At 34.4% G+C, this 15,150-nt stretch overlaps 1 protein-coding gene across 1 annotated transcript in view; it reads right to left on the reverse strand.

Annotated features, from left to right (window-relative positions):
- The window catches only part of NBEA (neurobeachin), a 655,079-nt gene that overhangs the window by 289,471 nt on the left and 350,458 nt on the right, over nucleotides 1-15,150 (reverse strand). The window contains exons 37-38 of the mRNA XM_029938475.1: nucleotides 4,540-4,648; nucleotides 1,016-1,182 (exon numbers count right to left, since the gene is read on the reverse strand). Coding sequence (XP_029794335.1) covers nucleotides 1,016-1,182; nucleotides 4,540-4,648 — 276 coding nt within the window. The remainder of the gene's footprint in view (nucleotides 1-1,015; nucleotides 1,183-4,539; nucleotides 4,649-15,150) is intronic.

A 15,150-nucleotide genomic window follows, 5' to 3' on the forward strand; every position in this document is an offset into this window, starting at 1 on the left:
AGTTTTATTTAACCTCTGAAAGCTTCAGTTTCTTCAATGTAACATGGAAAACACTGGAGTAACAACCTAAATAGAGATGTTCTGAAGGTTTAATGAAATAATTCATGTCAGGTCCTTAATATTACCTTATATGCAAAAACTAATAAAGATTTACTAAATCTATCTTACACCTGAAATTCCAGGTCAGATGGTCAAACACTCTTCTGGTCATACTCCAGATGTTCTTCTCTAACTAATAGTATCATTTCTATTAGAATTCTTAGAAGTGTCCTGTCCACAATTAACTAACTTCTAAACTCTGCCAGAGACTTAAAAGCACTTAATGGGACCAAATAAAATGAAGATATAAAAATGAACATTAGCAATCTAAGTATAGTGACCTGCTTCAGTAATATTTTTCTAGAAAACTTCATTGTATACGGAAAATAAACAAAACAATTTTGTGCCCACAAAACTTTAGCAAGGAGAACACTTGAAATTCATAAACAACCAATTTTGGTTTTACTTATACTTTAATATCATAAATTCCCCAATCTGCCATGAAAATCCTGTGTAAGAAAGACTAAACAGAAAAATATGGAAGAAAATTCTTAAAAAGAATGTATAACCTCTCCATAGTGAATGCTTACATTATTAACTATAAGAAAAATTAAGAATGATATAAATTTAATAAGTAGGAAGAGTTGACTCTTGAAAGATGACAAAAAGGGCCATTTCTTATAATTAACACACATTATCATGTAAGAGAGTAGTCTAAAATACTTGCTCTTTTTTTGTATTATGTTACATATTATTATTAAATTAGAAATAACTTCATTGGAGTTTCTGTTAAAAGTTTAGATTTTCTTCTAAAGGATTCTAAAGAGGAATTAGTAAAGATATCGGGGAAAATTTCAAGCAATGTTTAATCCTTTAAAGCTATTTTCTAGGTAATTTTAAAGTTAATAGACTTTTTAAAACTTCTATTATAAGTAACCTGTACCTGATTATTGACTTGGTATCTGCTGTAACTCACCTATGAGAAACTGCTCCCCACGCACCATGCTTGTTTGTCAGAATATTCAAGATCTTCTGCTTCAGTTGGTTTGCCGTAACGTGATCTCGATGTTTGGCGGCACTTATAAGGTGGTCACACATCTTCTCTTCCTCTCTTCTGTCCGCAGCATACTGGGCACACTGTGACTGTAAGAAAGGACAAGCAGTGCATCACGTTTAACAACTTCTGCTACGTCTAAGTAAGGAGTATCATCTAACCTTAGGTTAAAGGGTAATGATTCAATTTAAAAACTCAGGTAATCCAGTCTTGTGAAAATTTATTCTAAAGAATACAGTCACTATAATCACTTTTCAAACTGGTAAAAATGTGTTCTATGTGCTTATACATAAAGTATATAGGATAGAATTTGGATGTTATTTACAGCTTCCAAAATTCTGAGTCTGTTTCTAATACATTCCAAAAAAACAATAAAATTAAAAAAAATCATTTTAGAAAAATGGTTTATTAAAAATGTAAATCTAATTATTATTTTAACCAATACAGTATATAGTGCACTTAAAATAGTTACATTCCTGATAGTTATATACAGATCCAAAACTTGTTATTTAATTAATATTTCCATTTCATAAATGGCAATGTGGTGTACAAGGAAAAGTAAGATTTAGGAATTTAGGCCAGATTTTATGTCACACTTTATGAAAATTGTTTTATTTCATCATTACAATCAGTTTCACATTTGTAAAATAATAAGCTAAGGTTTTCTCTACAATCTCTCCTAACTCTAGAATTTAATGTGTTCAAAGGTTCTTATGAAAACAACCACCTTATTTGTATCTTTCCTAATTATCAGCTGTTCTGCCAGCTGTTTTATTCATGCTCACTGTGTATCAAAAAGGTTCAATACGAAGATGAAAATGAACATCTCTTTAATTATGTGTGATTTTTTGTATAGTAATTTTTATATAGGGTAGGTTGACTATAAATTTTAACATTACCAAGTATGTAAAAAAAAAGTCTCACATCTAAAAAAATACATATAATTGGCTCACATTCATCTTTACTATGCAAAAATCTGTTTCATGGAAGGTATTTGAACATATCCCTTCAGTCTACCTATTGATATCGACTACTACCGCCAAGTCATTTCTTTCAAAGAAATAACCCTACGGTAATCTAAGAAGGATTAATTCATTTTCCAATTTATCTTTTTGTACAGGGAATCACCAATTAGTACAATGATCTGCCTCCATAATGAGGTTAATATTTCATTAGCTCATTGGAGAGCAAAATTAAATTTTTATTTTTCTTCCTTAACAATTACAATGGTTAACTAAAAAAACTTAACTGTGAAGTACCCATCTCAAATTAAGTACACTTTATCTCTTAAATACAGGCTTATATGGGAGACAGAGAAATTCCCCCCAAAAAGCCCTAGTAAAATGCCATGGCTTTTGTGACATCTTTTATAATTTAAAAGTGGTAAATGTTTCGTGAACCACATACAAACACACACACACACACACACACACACACACACACACACACACACACACACATCAATGCATTTACCAATACAGCTCTAACTTAAACAGAACAAACTTAAACATTTTAGTTAAAAAAAAAACCAGTATAATCCATTAAATAGCAAGGATAATACCCTCAAATTTGATTTACATTAGTATTTTATTTTATGTTTACATAATTCTAAAAAACACTGAGTCTTCACATCCACCTCATGGCCTCTTATCACTCTTAGCCATGCATCCTCAATAGGAAAGATCTCATCCCCAGGGGGTGAAAAGTGGTGTTGGGAGGTGTGAAAAAATTGTATTCTTTTTATGTATAAAGCACAAATGTGTACATGGTACACAAACAAATATACAGCATATTGGTAGAAATAAAATTTTATGGAGAGGGGGTGATTAGAATCTAAAAAGATTGCTTAGCGGGAAATAATGAAAAAAAGGTTGAGAAACACTGCCTTCAGCTTAATTTCACCTAGGTTAATATGTGTTAAAGCTTGTTACTAATACCTAGTTCCTTGAGAATCTATTTTAAATATTTTCACATGACAAATATTGATCTTCTTATATCCCAACAAAGCATCTTGATTTTCTTAATAGAAGTATGAATGACTCAAATTTCATCCTGCCGGGAATTCAGTTAATAACCTAAACCTTATTTACTAACAGAAGTCAATAGTTAATTGAATATTCCTATTTTGCTTAAAGTCATGACATATCTTATATCTAAACATATTCTTCAAAGACCAGACAACTCAGAATTGTCTTGACATCCAGATTATAGGATACCCTGATAAATATCCAATGGTATTTAATGTTGAAGGGATACAAAACTTCACTTTGATAAACACTCAACTGTTATCTATACTGTTATCAAAGTTTAAAATATTTGGTATTTTTTTTTCAAAATAAGGTTGTTGCAATCTCACATGACAAGTGTGTGCTGTCTCATCTGACAAATGAAGCAGAGGTTAAGAGTATGAAAGTGACAACAGCTATTTCTCTGTCTCATGCTTTTCAGCCCGCGAGGTCAGAGATTACTAGGCCTAGGGCATAAACTTGCATGACCAAGAGAGCTGGTTTGCGGAGATAACCACCTCATCAGAACTGAAATCTTGGGCTCTGATTTCTAGCCACGCTACACTTGTTCGCATGGGGCATCAGGAAAATAAATGGACGGTTATTTATTATACTCAAGACCACTGACAGTTCAACCTAAGCCAAATGCCAGGTCACCTATTTCTGAAGCCAAGTTTGTTTTGTAAATTGAAAGAACTGAAGTAATCGCTATAATTTAGAACACTGAAATCACCATTCTGAATGGAGGCAATACAAATAATGGCAAATAATTATTGACATGCTAGAAATATAACAATAATATTCATATATAAAACCTGTTAGTATGGAATATACAGTATTTCAATATACTTTAGTTTTTTCATGTAAAATGGAAATGATAATTAGTCATGGTACTTATGAGGATCTTAAAATAATTATATTCCCAGATAAACGTAGAGATCTGCATGCATATCATATAATAGCAATGCTTCAATTGTCCATAAAATATCAATTATAACAATAAAATAAGAACTGCAATGATCTTTGACCTCTCTAAAGATGGATACATTGGTAAATAAATTATTGAATACTTGGAAAAACAGAGTTTTTTTCATATAATCACTTATAACTCCTATTTCATATAAGCCATATTTAGTAATGTATGAACTCTGCTAGTCTAAAAATTGCTAAAGTAATTGCATTATGAAATTTTATTTGCCTTTAAGAGCACTTTAGAACTTCAGTCTATTAAAGGGTTAGACATATAATTAAGAGGGATCTCTGCATGTTGTAAATGAGGTGAAAATTAGTGCTCTGTGTTTGGCATTTATTAAGTTAAAAAAAAGAACTGAAATGATTTGAATGAAATTGTTCCCATAAAGAAAACTTATGTAAGATTGCCATCACAGACAGCTGACTTATAACAGAGAAGCAGAACCTAATCTGCCACCAAAACCTTACCTCAAACTCTGCATGCTTATGCACATCCTCAGCTCTCTGTCTGTTCAAAATAAACTCAGCTTCATTTGCGACACGCACTATATGGTCCTTCATAGCATGGCACAGTAATCTAAAAAGGAAGATACCTTTAGAATTATTACTCCTAACAGCTTTGGTTAATCCAATTTTTTTAATAATCAAATTTCAGTATCTATGAACTGAAGACAGTTAATTATTCATAAAATTTAAAGTTACATTATGAAATTAACATAGTCAAAATTATAATTTAAAGACATCTAAAATACAAAAATATACCATAAAAGTCTTAAAACAATGCCTCTGTTAAATAGCGTGTCCTGTGAATGAATGATTCAATTAATTTAATAGTTAGTAAATGCAAAAAATCAAAGCTCTTTGTTAGCGTTTTAAATGGTTAAAACAACAGAATGCACCATTTTTGAAGGACATGGTTAAAACAATAATAGACTTCTTTATCTTGGAAGTAAATTTTCACACAAAAGCTAGATGAAAATATATTAGGAAATCTAGGCACTGAACTTTTTAACAAAGTTATTTGAATATTCAAGTTGGTTCTAAAAAGTATAAGACATACAGTGAAAAGCCTCTCACTATATTACCTTTTGACCTGATATCCAACCTCAACAGGCACTTGCTGTTGGTCGTTTCTTGCATATGGTTTCAGAGACTTTTAAAAATCCATAAGAATATACAAATGTTCTTTTCCACATCCCTACACCAATAGTAGTGTATCACACAGTCTTTTCTATGCCTGGTTCTCCTCACCTAGCAATGTGTCTGAAGATCTTCCCTTCAGGAAAAGCACACAGAAAGCGTCCTCATACTTCCTTCATAGCACGGGGCAAAGCGTATTTCCAGAGATGATTGCAACAATCTCTCTCTTCCCGCATGCTCTTTGCAGTGTGATATTGTTATTGTTCCATCAAAAAGAGGAGGCGGCTCAGTCTGGTAAGCACCCGACTCTTGATTTCAGCTCAGGGTCATGACCTCCTGGTTTCAGTTCATGAGATCAAGCCTGGCACAGAGCCTACTTGCGATTTTCTCCCTCCCTCTTTCTCAAAGTAAATAAATAAACATTTAAAAATATGTATTTTTCAAATGAGGAGTTGTTTTCTGCTCCCTTTAGATGTGTGTGGTGACTTCCTGTGACCCACAGAATATAGCAGAAGTGATGTGTTGTGACTTCTGAGGCTAGGGTCTAAGATGCCTTGAAGCTTTTGCCTTTCATTCTTGGGACTCTGTCTTCTAGAATCTGCTGCAATGCGGAGAGAAGCTCAGCTTATGTGGAGAGCCTCAAGGCAGAGACTAGAGGACCTGGGGCTCCCAGGCCTAGATGAGTTCCCAGCCCAGAGCCAGCCTCTCACATGACTACAGTGCCACGGAACTCTACACGGTGCAAAGAAAGTGCTTAGCTGAGCCCAGTCAATGCAAACGAGAGATTAAAAAATGGTAAAAAATGGTTGTTCGCTTAAGCCACATGATGATGATGATGATGATGAAGATGGAGGAGGAGGAGGAGGAGGAGGAAGATATTGATCATAACAGCTGTCACCAAACTACTTATTGAGAGCTAGGTAATAAAATAGGTAATTTACACATAATACTCAATTCTCATAAGAATCCTTGGAGATATATATTATTTTCATTTTTAAACATAAGAAACCAAGGAAGGCTCAGAAAAATTAAGTTCTTTGTTCCAGATCACAATTTAAAAAATAACGCTAATAATTCTCTATTTGCATTGCATCTTTATTAACCAACATTTTTTGGAGTGAAACCTCTGTGCTTACTGGTGCCCTCCTCTGTTGTCTGCATCCTAACATTAATTCTTTTCATTTTGCCAATTATAAACAGTGATTAGGTCTTTTTACATTCTTTTCTTTTGCAATAAGCAATTACTATGTTAAAAATAATTTGTTTTTAAGTTTCTTTAGGGTTTTCTATACCTATCTTCTGTAAATATAGTTTTATTTCTTCTTTCCCAATCTGCACACTTTGTATTTCTTTTTGTTCCATATTGCTCCAGTCAGAATCTCCGGTACAATACTGAATAGCATTGGTGGAGTGGGCATCGTTATCTTACTCCTGATCTTAGGAGGAAACAGTCTAACTGTTTTTCTCAATTAAGCATAATGTGAGTTGTGGGTTCTTTTTTTGTTTGTTGATGTCTTTTATCAAACAAGAAAGGTTCCTTCTTTTCCTAGTATTTTAAGTGTTTATATCATGAAACAGTGTTGGATTTTGTCAAATGCTTTTCTGTATCTGTTGAGATGCTCATGTAGTTTTTCCCTCCACCATTTAACTAAAATAATGTATTTTTAAAATTAATTAATATTGAAAGAGAGAGAGAGAGAGAGAGAGTGAGCATGAGAAGGGGAGGGCAGAGAGTGAGAGAGAGGGAATGAGAGAATCCCAAGCAGGCTCCATACTGTCAGCACAGAGCCTGATGTGAAGCTTGAACTCATGAACTGTGAGGCCATGACCTGAGCTGAAATCAAGAGTCAAATGCTTAGCTGGCTGAGCCACCCAAGTGCCGCTTCATTGACTGTGATATGCTGACCAACTGTGTATTCCTGGAATAGACTGCGCGTGGTCAAGGTGTATACTGTTTCCTATATATTGATGTATTAGGTTTGCCAGCATTTTGTTGAGGGACACTGATTTGCAGCTTGTTTGTTTTCAGATAACTTCATCTCATTTTATTTATTTTATTTTTTATTTATTTAAGCAGTGGGTAAAAGTTCAGAGTATAAGATTAGAAAGAAAAAATAGTATGAAACCTCTCTTTACAGAGAGGGAACATTTGAAAGTGAATTCCCCTCATCTCATTTTAATACTGGTCTTGCAGAACAAGTTAGTGTTTCTTTTACTATTTAAAGACTGAGAAAATTCTTGTCAATTCTTCTTGAAATGTTTAATAGATTTACCAAGGAACCATATGATTATGAGTTTTTCTCCGTAGGAAGTTTTTCGTTTTTATGATTAACTCAGTCTTCTTATGGTTACAGGGATGCTCAGAATTTATATTTCCTTTCTTAGAGTTTATTTATTTTTTAATGTTTTATTTATTTTTCAGAGAGAGAGAGATGGCTTGAGCAGGGGAGGGTCAGAGAGAAAGAGAGAGGGAGACACAGAATCTGAAGCAGGCTCCAGACTCTGAGCTAGCTGTCAGCACAGAGCCTGACACGGGGCTCAAACCCAAACCCACAGGAACCGCGTGAGACCATGACCTGAGCCGAAGCCGGACGCTTAACCGACTGAGCCACCCAGGCACCCCTAAAGTTTATTTTTGAGAGAAAGAGAGAGAGAGAGAGAGAGAGAGAAAACAAGCAGAGGAGGGGCAGAGAAAAACAGGTAGAGGAAAAAAAAAAACACCCAGCAGGCTCGGCACTGTCAGCACAGTGCAATGTGGGGCTCAAACCCATGAATTGTGAGATCATGATCTTAGTTGAAATTGGGACACTTAACCAACTGAACCACCCAGGCACCCCAAAATTTATAATTCTTAGTGAGTCTGTTTTAGTATTATTTATGTTTCTCAGAATTGTTTCCATTTTATCTAATATGTAGGCATATAATATTCCCTTTTACTGCTTTTTTTTTGGTAATGTTAGTAATAATGTTCACATTTTTATTCATAGTTTAGTTACTCGAGTCTTCTTTTTTTCTTGTTCATTCTAGCTAAAGATTTCTGAATTTTGTTGACTTCAAAGAACCAACATTTTGTTTCATTCATCTTTTCTATTTTTATTATTTATTTACACTGTCATCTTTATTATTTTCTTTCTTCTGTATTATTTTCTTTCTTCTGGTTGCTTTAGAATTAGTTCTTTATTTTCTGGTTTCTTTCTTTTTTTATTTTTTTAATGTTTTATTTATTTTTGAGAGAGAGACAGCGCGAGCAGGGGAGGGTCAGAGAGAGAGGGAGACAGAGAATCTGAAGGCTAGCTAGCTAGTTTCTCTGAGCTAGTTATCAGCACAGAGCCTGACCTGGGGCTCAAACCCACGAACCGTGAGATCATGACCTGAGCCTAAGTCTGATGCTTAACTGACTGAGCCACCCAGGCGTCCCTTTATTTTCTAGTTTCTTAAGGTGGAAGGTTGGGTTATTGATTTGAGATCTTTCTTCTCTTTCTTTAAAGGTAGTAATTTACTGATAAAATTTTCTTTTGAGCCCTATCTTCACTGAATCCTATGAGTTTTGGTATGAGATATATATATATAGATCTTTTAGACAAAATAATACATATGTTATTATGCTAGATGGTATGGTGCCCATAAATCTCTGAGGCTCTGTTCTGTTTCTTATATGGGATAATCTCCCAACTGTCAACTTCATTTCATTTTGGCTTCTATGACTTTTACATACATAATTTAATTTAGTTCCTATTAATAATTTGTCTTCATTAACATCTTTATCAAGATAGAATGTCTAATGTGATTAGACAAAGCAGAATTTAAAACAAGTACACTTTAAGCTAAATATTGTTGCTAAAGATAACGAAGTACATTATATAATTGTAACGAGGAAAATCCACAAATAATAGCTTGAAATATATGTATAGCTAAAAGAAAACTTCAAAATACATGAAGCAAAAAACTGATCAAATTTAGTAGGAAAAAAATTATACACAATATGAGTTATTCTCTTAAAATACTAAATTTTTCCCAGAGGATAAAATCTACTAATTATTCATGTCTTTGGACCAAATTAATCTATGAAAACTTATGTAAAAATATCAGAACTACACTTGTCTCACATTCACTGGAGGACTGGGGTTGGATTGGGAAGAACTAGAGAGAAGAAAGATAAAACATAATGGATACTTTTGGAGCTTGAGATTGATATCTAAGGACATGATATGGAAGAAAGAGAGGCATTAAAGAGAGAACGTGGGGTGCGGAGAGGGAATTAGCATTGGTTGAAATCCTACCCTCTCACCCCACCTCCATATAATTAACTGTTACAAAAAAACTCTGGGAATTAGGGAATTGTGTTGGATGAAAACAAGGATCCACAGATAAGCATTTATTTTTATCACCTGTCTGCAGCTTCAAATAAGTCTATACCTTCAAATACATAAATATTGGTTTTTTTGTAGAAAAATATTATAATCTAGCATGAACCTAAAACAGTTATTAAACTTCTTAGTGCAAGATAGAAAAAAATGACTCAGCTCATGACCATATTTATATTTCCAGTTGTGGGTAAAGATGGTGATAATTTTACATGGCTTGTAAGATGAATGAATGAAGTGTAACAGTTCTCAAAGTTTGCTGTACACTGAATATCCTGATCACTTGCAGAACATACTAGAAACGGTAAAATAACTCCCCTGCAGAGACTCTGACTGCACAGGTCTGACTGAGGTGAGACCCTAGCATCTATATGTTTAATAAATATCCTTGTGATACTAATGCACATTGACATGTGAGGACCAATGAGTTCATGCAGTGTGAAGGATGGCAAAATCTGGATTTGATTTCTTAGCGAGCTTCATTTCTCTCTTCTTATGTGGGGAGCATGGCACTGCTTATTTAGCTTCACCTAATTGTACCAGTCCCCAAATCTATCCCAAGTTAACTACCTCAGACACAATATTATTAGAAAGAGTATAAAAAGCATACATGAAGTCAACATTGTTGGCCACTTCTTACGAGGAGTCTCCAGGTATCTAATACTAGTTCGGTCACTAGATTAAGGAGGTCAACTTTTATGGTGCACATACAAAGGAAGTTACTTTCAATTTGTTTACAAGCCACAAAGGTCAATTTATATCAAATCTCCTACTTTTCTTCTTTCCAGTCTCTTCAGTGCCTAGTTGCATAGCTTCTTCTATGTAAAACCAGCTAATACTAGAATGAAGGATTTGTGTAACTTATTTCAAAATATGGATTTCGAAAATGCTGCTATCAGAATAGGAAATGTTGAAAGTGTTTTAAGACACATAAACTGGGAAATCAGCTTAGAATGGCGGCTGTTAAGCTGTGAGTAAACTATGAGAATACACTTTATATCATCATCTTACATATCCAGACAGCAACCCCTCTGGCAAACAATTTTACCTGTATCCAATGATTTTTTCTATTATTTACTGTTTACTATTTTTGAAAATGCTGATAGCAACCCATTAAATTTATTTCATATACTGTTAGGGGCCAAGGAAACAGTTTCAAAATACTGATCAGAAGACTCCCTCCTTTTAGGGCTAACTTCAGGCAAAATAATCAAGCGCCTAGCTTAAGTTTTGTGATGCCAAGAGCTCAAAGTTGTAATGTCCAAGAGAAGGGCAGCCAATGCTAACAGGAATACAAGGCTGAAGAGTGATGGAACAGGACTTGGTGACTTGAGAAAAACCAGCTCAAGATCAGAGATGTAGCAGTGACTAAAGAAAAGAACACCTGCTTCAAGCCATTTTATCCTACTTAATTTCGAGTAATGAGGATTGAGGGTGTATAAAGACAATTTTGCAGAAAAATTTGTAAGCAAATGAAACATAACTGCACCAGTAGCCACAATGATGCCAGGAAAAATTGTGTTCTCCCGGAGGGGCTCTTTGGTTAATTTACCAAATTCTGTGCACCCTCACTGGTATGGCTCCTTTTTAAGGGAAAGAGATTATAAAGGTGTCACAAATACTATAAATACAAGTCCCAATAAGAGCTTCTCCCTTGATTAAAAATCCAATTTCTTATGGTTGAATCTACCAGGATGAATTCTAATAACTAGAGAATGATGCCATCTAAAACACATTTCTTTTGGATAAGAAGGGAGAGAATAAGCAACATTTGGGTTTTATCTTTGCTGTTTTGACTAGTAAGCAATACAATATACTAGGAAGCCTCTGAATAGGTCATGATTGCCACCCTATCCTTCGGCTTGTGTGTGTATTAGGGTTCTGCATAAAATGTGATATAGCCAACGAGGGAGTAGCGACACTAACGTACTGAGAACACACAAAAACCTGTCAGTGCTCTTGATGGGATGTGTAAGGTATTCTACTGTCCTCTACCTCCTATGTCCACAGTCTTCAAACCCCAGCTCAAATGCCACTTAAAAATTAATAATAATAAATAAATGCTCATTTCTCAAGTCCCTGTTATGTTTCAGGAACACTGAGGACTGATTAACTATCAGGCTAAGTGCATTACAGGTGTCATTTCATTTGATACCTTATTAGACAAGCACAGTGAGCCCACTACACTGATGAAAAAACTAAGGCTTAGAGAGATTAAATGCCTTGCTCAAAGACACACAAATAGGCAATTGTGTTTGACTTGTTTGGGAAATAATCAGATTGGTATGGCTTCTCCCAGGGTATTCCAAATAGTGGGATGCAGAGTTAGGCATCCATTCACTTAACAATAAATTATTAGGGGCTTTCTTTGTGGCAGTAAAGGACAGTGAAATATGAGGGTGACATAGAGGTGCTTTAGGAGTGAATGGAGGGTACCTGGGTCAGTGTGGGGAGCCAAGGGAGGCCGGATAAGTAAGAGCCTCTCAGGTCATCTTACAGAACTTTACAAGCAATGAAGCACTACTGTAGTTGTTTTATTTAATTTATTTTTAAGTGAGGTTTATTGAGGTATAGTTTATACATAATAAAATTAACTCTTGTTAAACGCAGTTTCATGAGTTTTGACAAATGCATTCTAAGTGGCCACTGCTACAACCACAACATTTCCCAAAAATGTTCCCTTCTGCTTTTCTCCTGCCACCCACAGCAAGGATTGAACTGTTTTCTGTCCCTCTAATTTTGTTTTTTCTTTAATATCCATAAATGGAATCACATAGCATATTTTTGCTGTCTGGCTTCTTTAGCTTCACAAATATTTTTTAAAATGCTTATTTATTGAGAGATAGAGAGAGAGAGGAAGAGGGAGGGAGAGCGAGAGAGAGAGAAGGAGAGGGAGAGGGAGGGAGGGAGGGAGGGAGAGAGGGAGTCTCAAGCAGGCTCCACACTGCCAGTGCAGAGCCCCATGTAGGGCTCGATCCCACGAACCCGTGAGATCATAACCTGACCCCAAATCAAGAACTGGATGCTCAAACAACTGAGCCACACAGGTGGCCTGGGTTCACAAAATACTTTTTAGTTCCACGTATGTGGTGCACACCAGTGGCTCATAAGTTCTATTGCTGAGTAGTATTCCATATAACATTACATAATAGTTTACCCATTTATCTAGGGATAGACATTTGGGTTATTTTCATCTTTGGCGTTTATAAATAAAGCTGCTATGAACATTCACCTACAGGTCCAATTTTTTTGGACCAATATTTTCATTTCTCTTGGGAAAATATCTAAGTCAAATGGTTAAGTGCATGTTTAACCTTGTAAGCCACTGACAAATTTTTTCAGGTGGATGTACCATTGTGCATGCCCACTAGGAAGGTATAAGTGTTCCAGTGGCTCCACATTCTCACCAAGGCTTACTATAGCCAACCTACTGAATTATATTGATTACAGTATGTGCATAATGCTATCTCATTGTGTTAAAAATTGATTTCTCAAATGAATAATGATGTGGGGCATCTTTTCATGTATTGATTGCCCATCTGTATATCTTCTTTGTTACTGCATCTATTCAAATCATTTGCCCAATTTGTATTAGGTAGTTTGTCTTTTTATTATTGAGGTGTAATAATCCATTTTATTGGTCTATCCATCTTTATACCAATCCTCCAACTATGTTCATTTTTTATTTGTTTTGGCTACTGTTAGTCCTTTGTATTTTCACCAAAATTTAAAAATAAGCGTGTTAATTTCTATTAAACAAGAACAACAACAAAACAGCCTGCTGGATTCCTGACCAGGTTTGGGTCTATAGACCAGTTTGAGAAGAACTAAAATCTTAACCATGTTAGGTCCTCTGATCCATGAATACATATTTCTGCATTTATTTATTGTTTAATTCTTTTACAGGAATATTTTGTAGTTTTTATCATACAGGTCTTTCACAAATTTTATTAAGTACAACCCTAAGTAGTTCATATTTTTGATACTATTATAATGGCTTTGCTTTATTTAAGCTTCCAATACTTCATATATATTATAAATAAATGCTGTTATAAATTTTTGGTTTTCTATGCATGATGCATGTGTTTATGATCCTTTTTCTATCACTGATTTTTGAATACTGACCTCATATCTTGTGACTTTGCTCACTTCACTTATGATTTTATCTTTTTTCAAACATCTTAGAATATTCTACTTGCCTAATTAAACTGGCTAAGACCTCCAGCCCAATATTGAATACAAATAGTGAGTGAGAACATCCTTGCAGTGTTTTTCATCTAGTGGGAAAGTTTTGGAAGCTGTTGTTTTTTTAACACATTTTTTGCCAAATCAAAGAGGCAAAACAAATAGATAAACTCAAACCAAAGCTTACTGATTTCATTTTTAAATAAATTATTAAAATAAAAAATATTCAAGTCAGGGCTATATAATCACTAAAGAATTATGCTTAGAGGCAATATGTTTTTTCCTCTTTAAATCTAAGAAATGTAAACTATATATTTTTCACTATTTTAAAGAACAAAAAAACTTGGAATCTCATGAGGCTTATGTTAAATTTGGTACTAACTACCGATAGATACTGGCTTTTTATGTATATTAATTAATTATATCCTAAATGCTTTCAAAAGAGTGATAAAGGTTTATTTTAGGCAAATGATTAATTTATTTTGAAGGATACTCAAATTCCATAATTTAAAAAAGCCTTTCTTATTTGCTTTATAGTTCAATTCATATTTTAATAATTTAAAATCCAATTATTATTGCCATGATATTATAGGCAATTTTACATCCCATTAACCTTGCTTTGTTTTAATTATAAAGATCCTTTGTTAGATTCCTTTAAATGACCCAGCTTATAATTTCAGCCTGTCCTAGGGAGCACTTTGATTTAGCTGCACATTCATCAACTGTTTTTGTCCTGCTAATTGTAGACAACCGCACAATTGCTTTCTCCAGTGATGATTGATGAATTATATCCACGAGTATAGCTGTTAAGTAGGATAAACGTTTATAACAATTTCCACTTAAAGATTTTTAACTTCATTCCCACAAGGACAAATTAAAGACTGATATTCTAACGACCAAGAGAAAGTGTTTTTTATATGCTTCATTTTAAACTATTAGAAAAAGTTAAGAAAAATGCTATATGTCCATGCAAATGAGACACAAGAGTGTATAAAGAATCTAATTTATGCTTAGCACATAGTAGGCATCAACAAACAGAAGAATTAATGTGTCTTTTCTGTAACTACATCCATCTATCCAAATATTATATATACATATATATGTATGTGTGTGTGTGTGTGTGTGTGTGTATTTTACATGTTTGTTTTTGAGAGAGAGAGCCCAAGTAGGGGAGCTGCAGAGAGAGGGAGACAGGATCCGATGCAGGCTCCATGCTGATAGCAGCAAGTCTGATGCGGGGCTCGAACTCATGATTGGCAAACCATGATCTGAGTTGAAGTCAGTCGCTCAACTGACTGAGCCACCCGTGTGTCCCTATACGTGAGATTTTTAAAACATTTGGAACTCCCAAGTTCAAATTTATGAGAGACAGGTCTAAAGTGAAAGGAAA

The sequence above is a fragment of the Suricata suricatta genome, chromosome 4 (genome assembly GCF_006229205.1).
Source record: "Suricata suricatta isolate VVHF042 chromosome 4, meerkat_22Aug2017_6uvM2_HiC, whole genome shotgun sequence".
NCBI lineage: Eukaryota > Metazoa > Chordata > Mammalia > Carnivora > Herpestidae > Suricata > Suricata suricatta.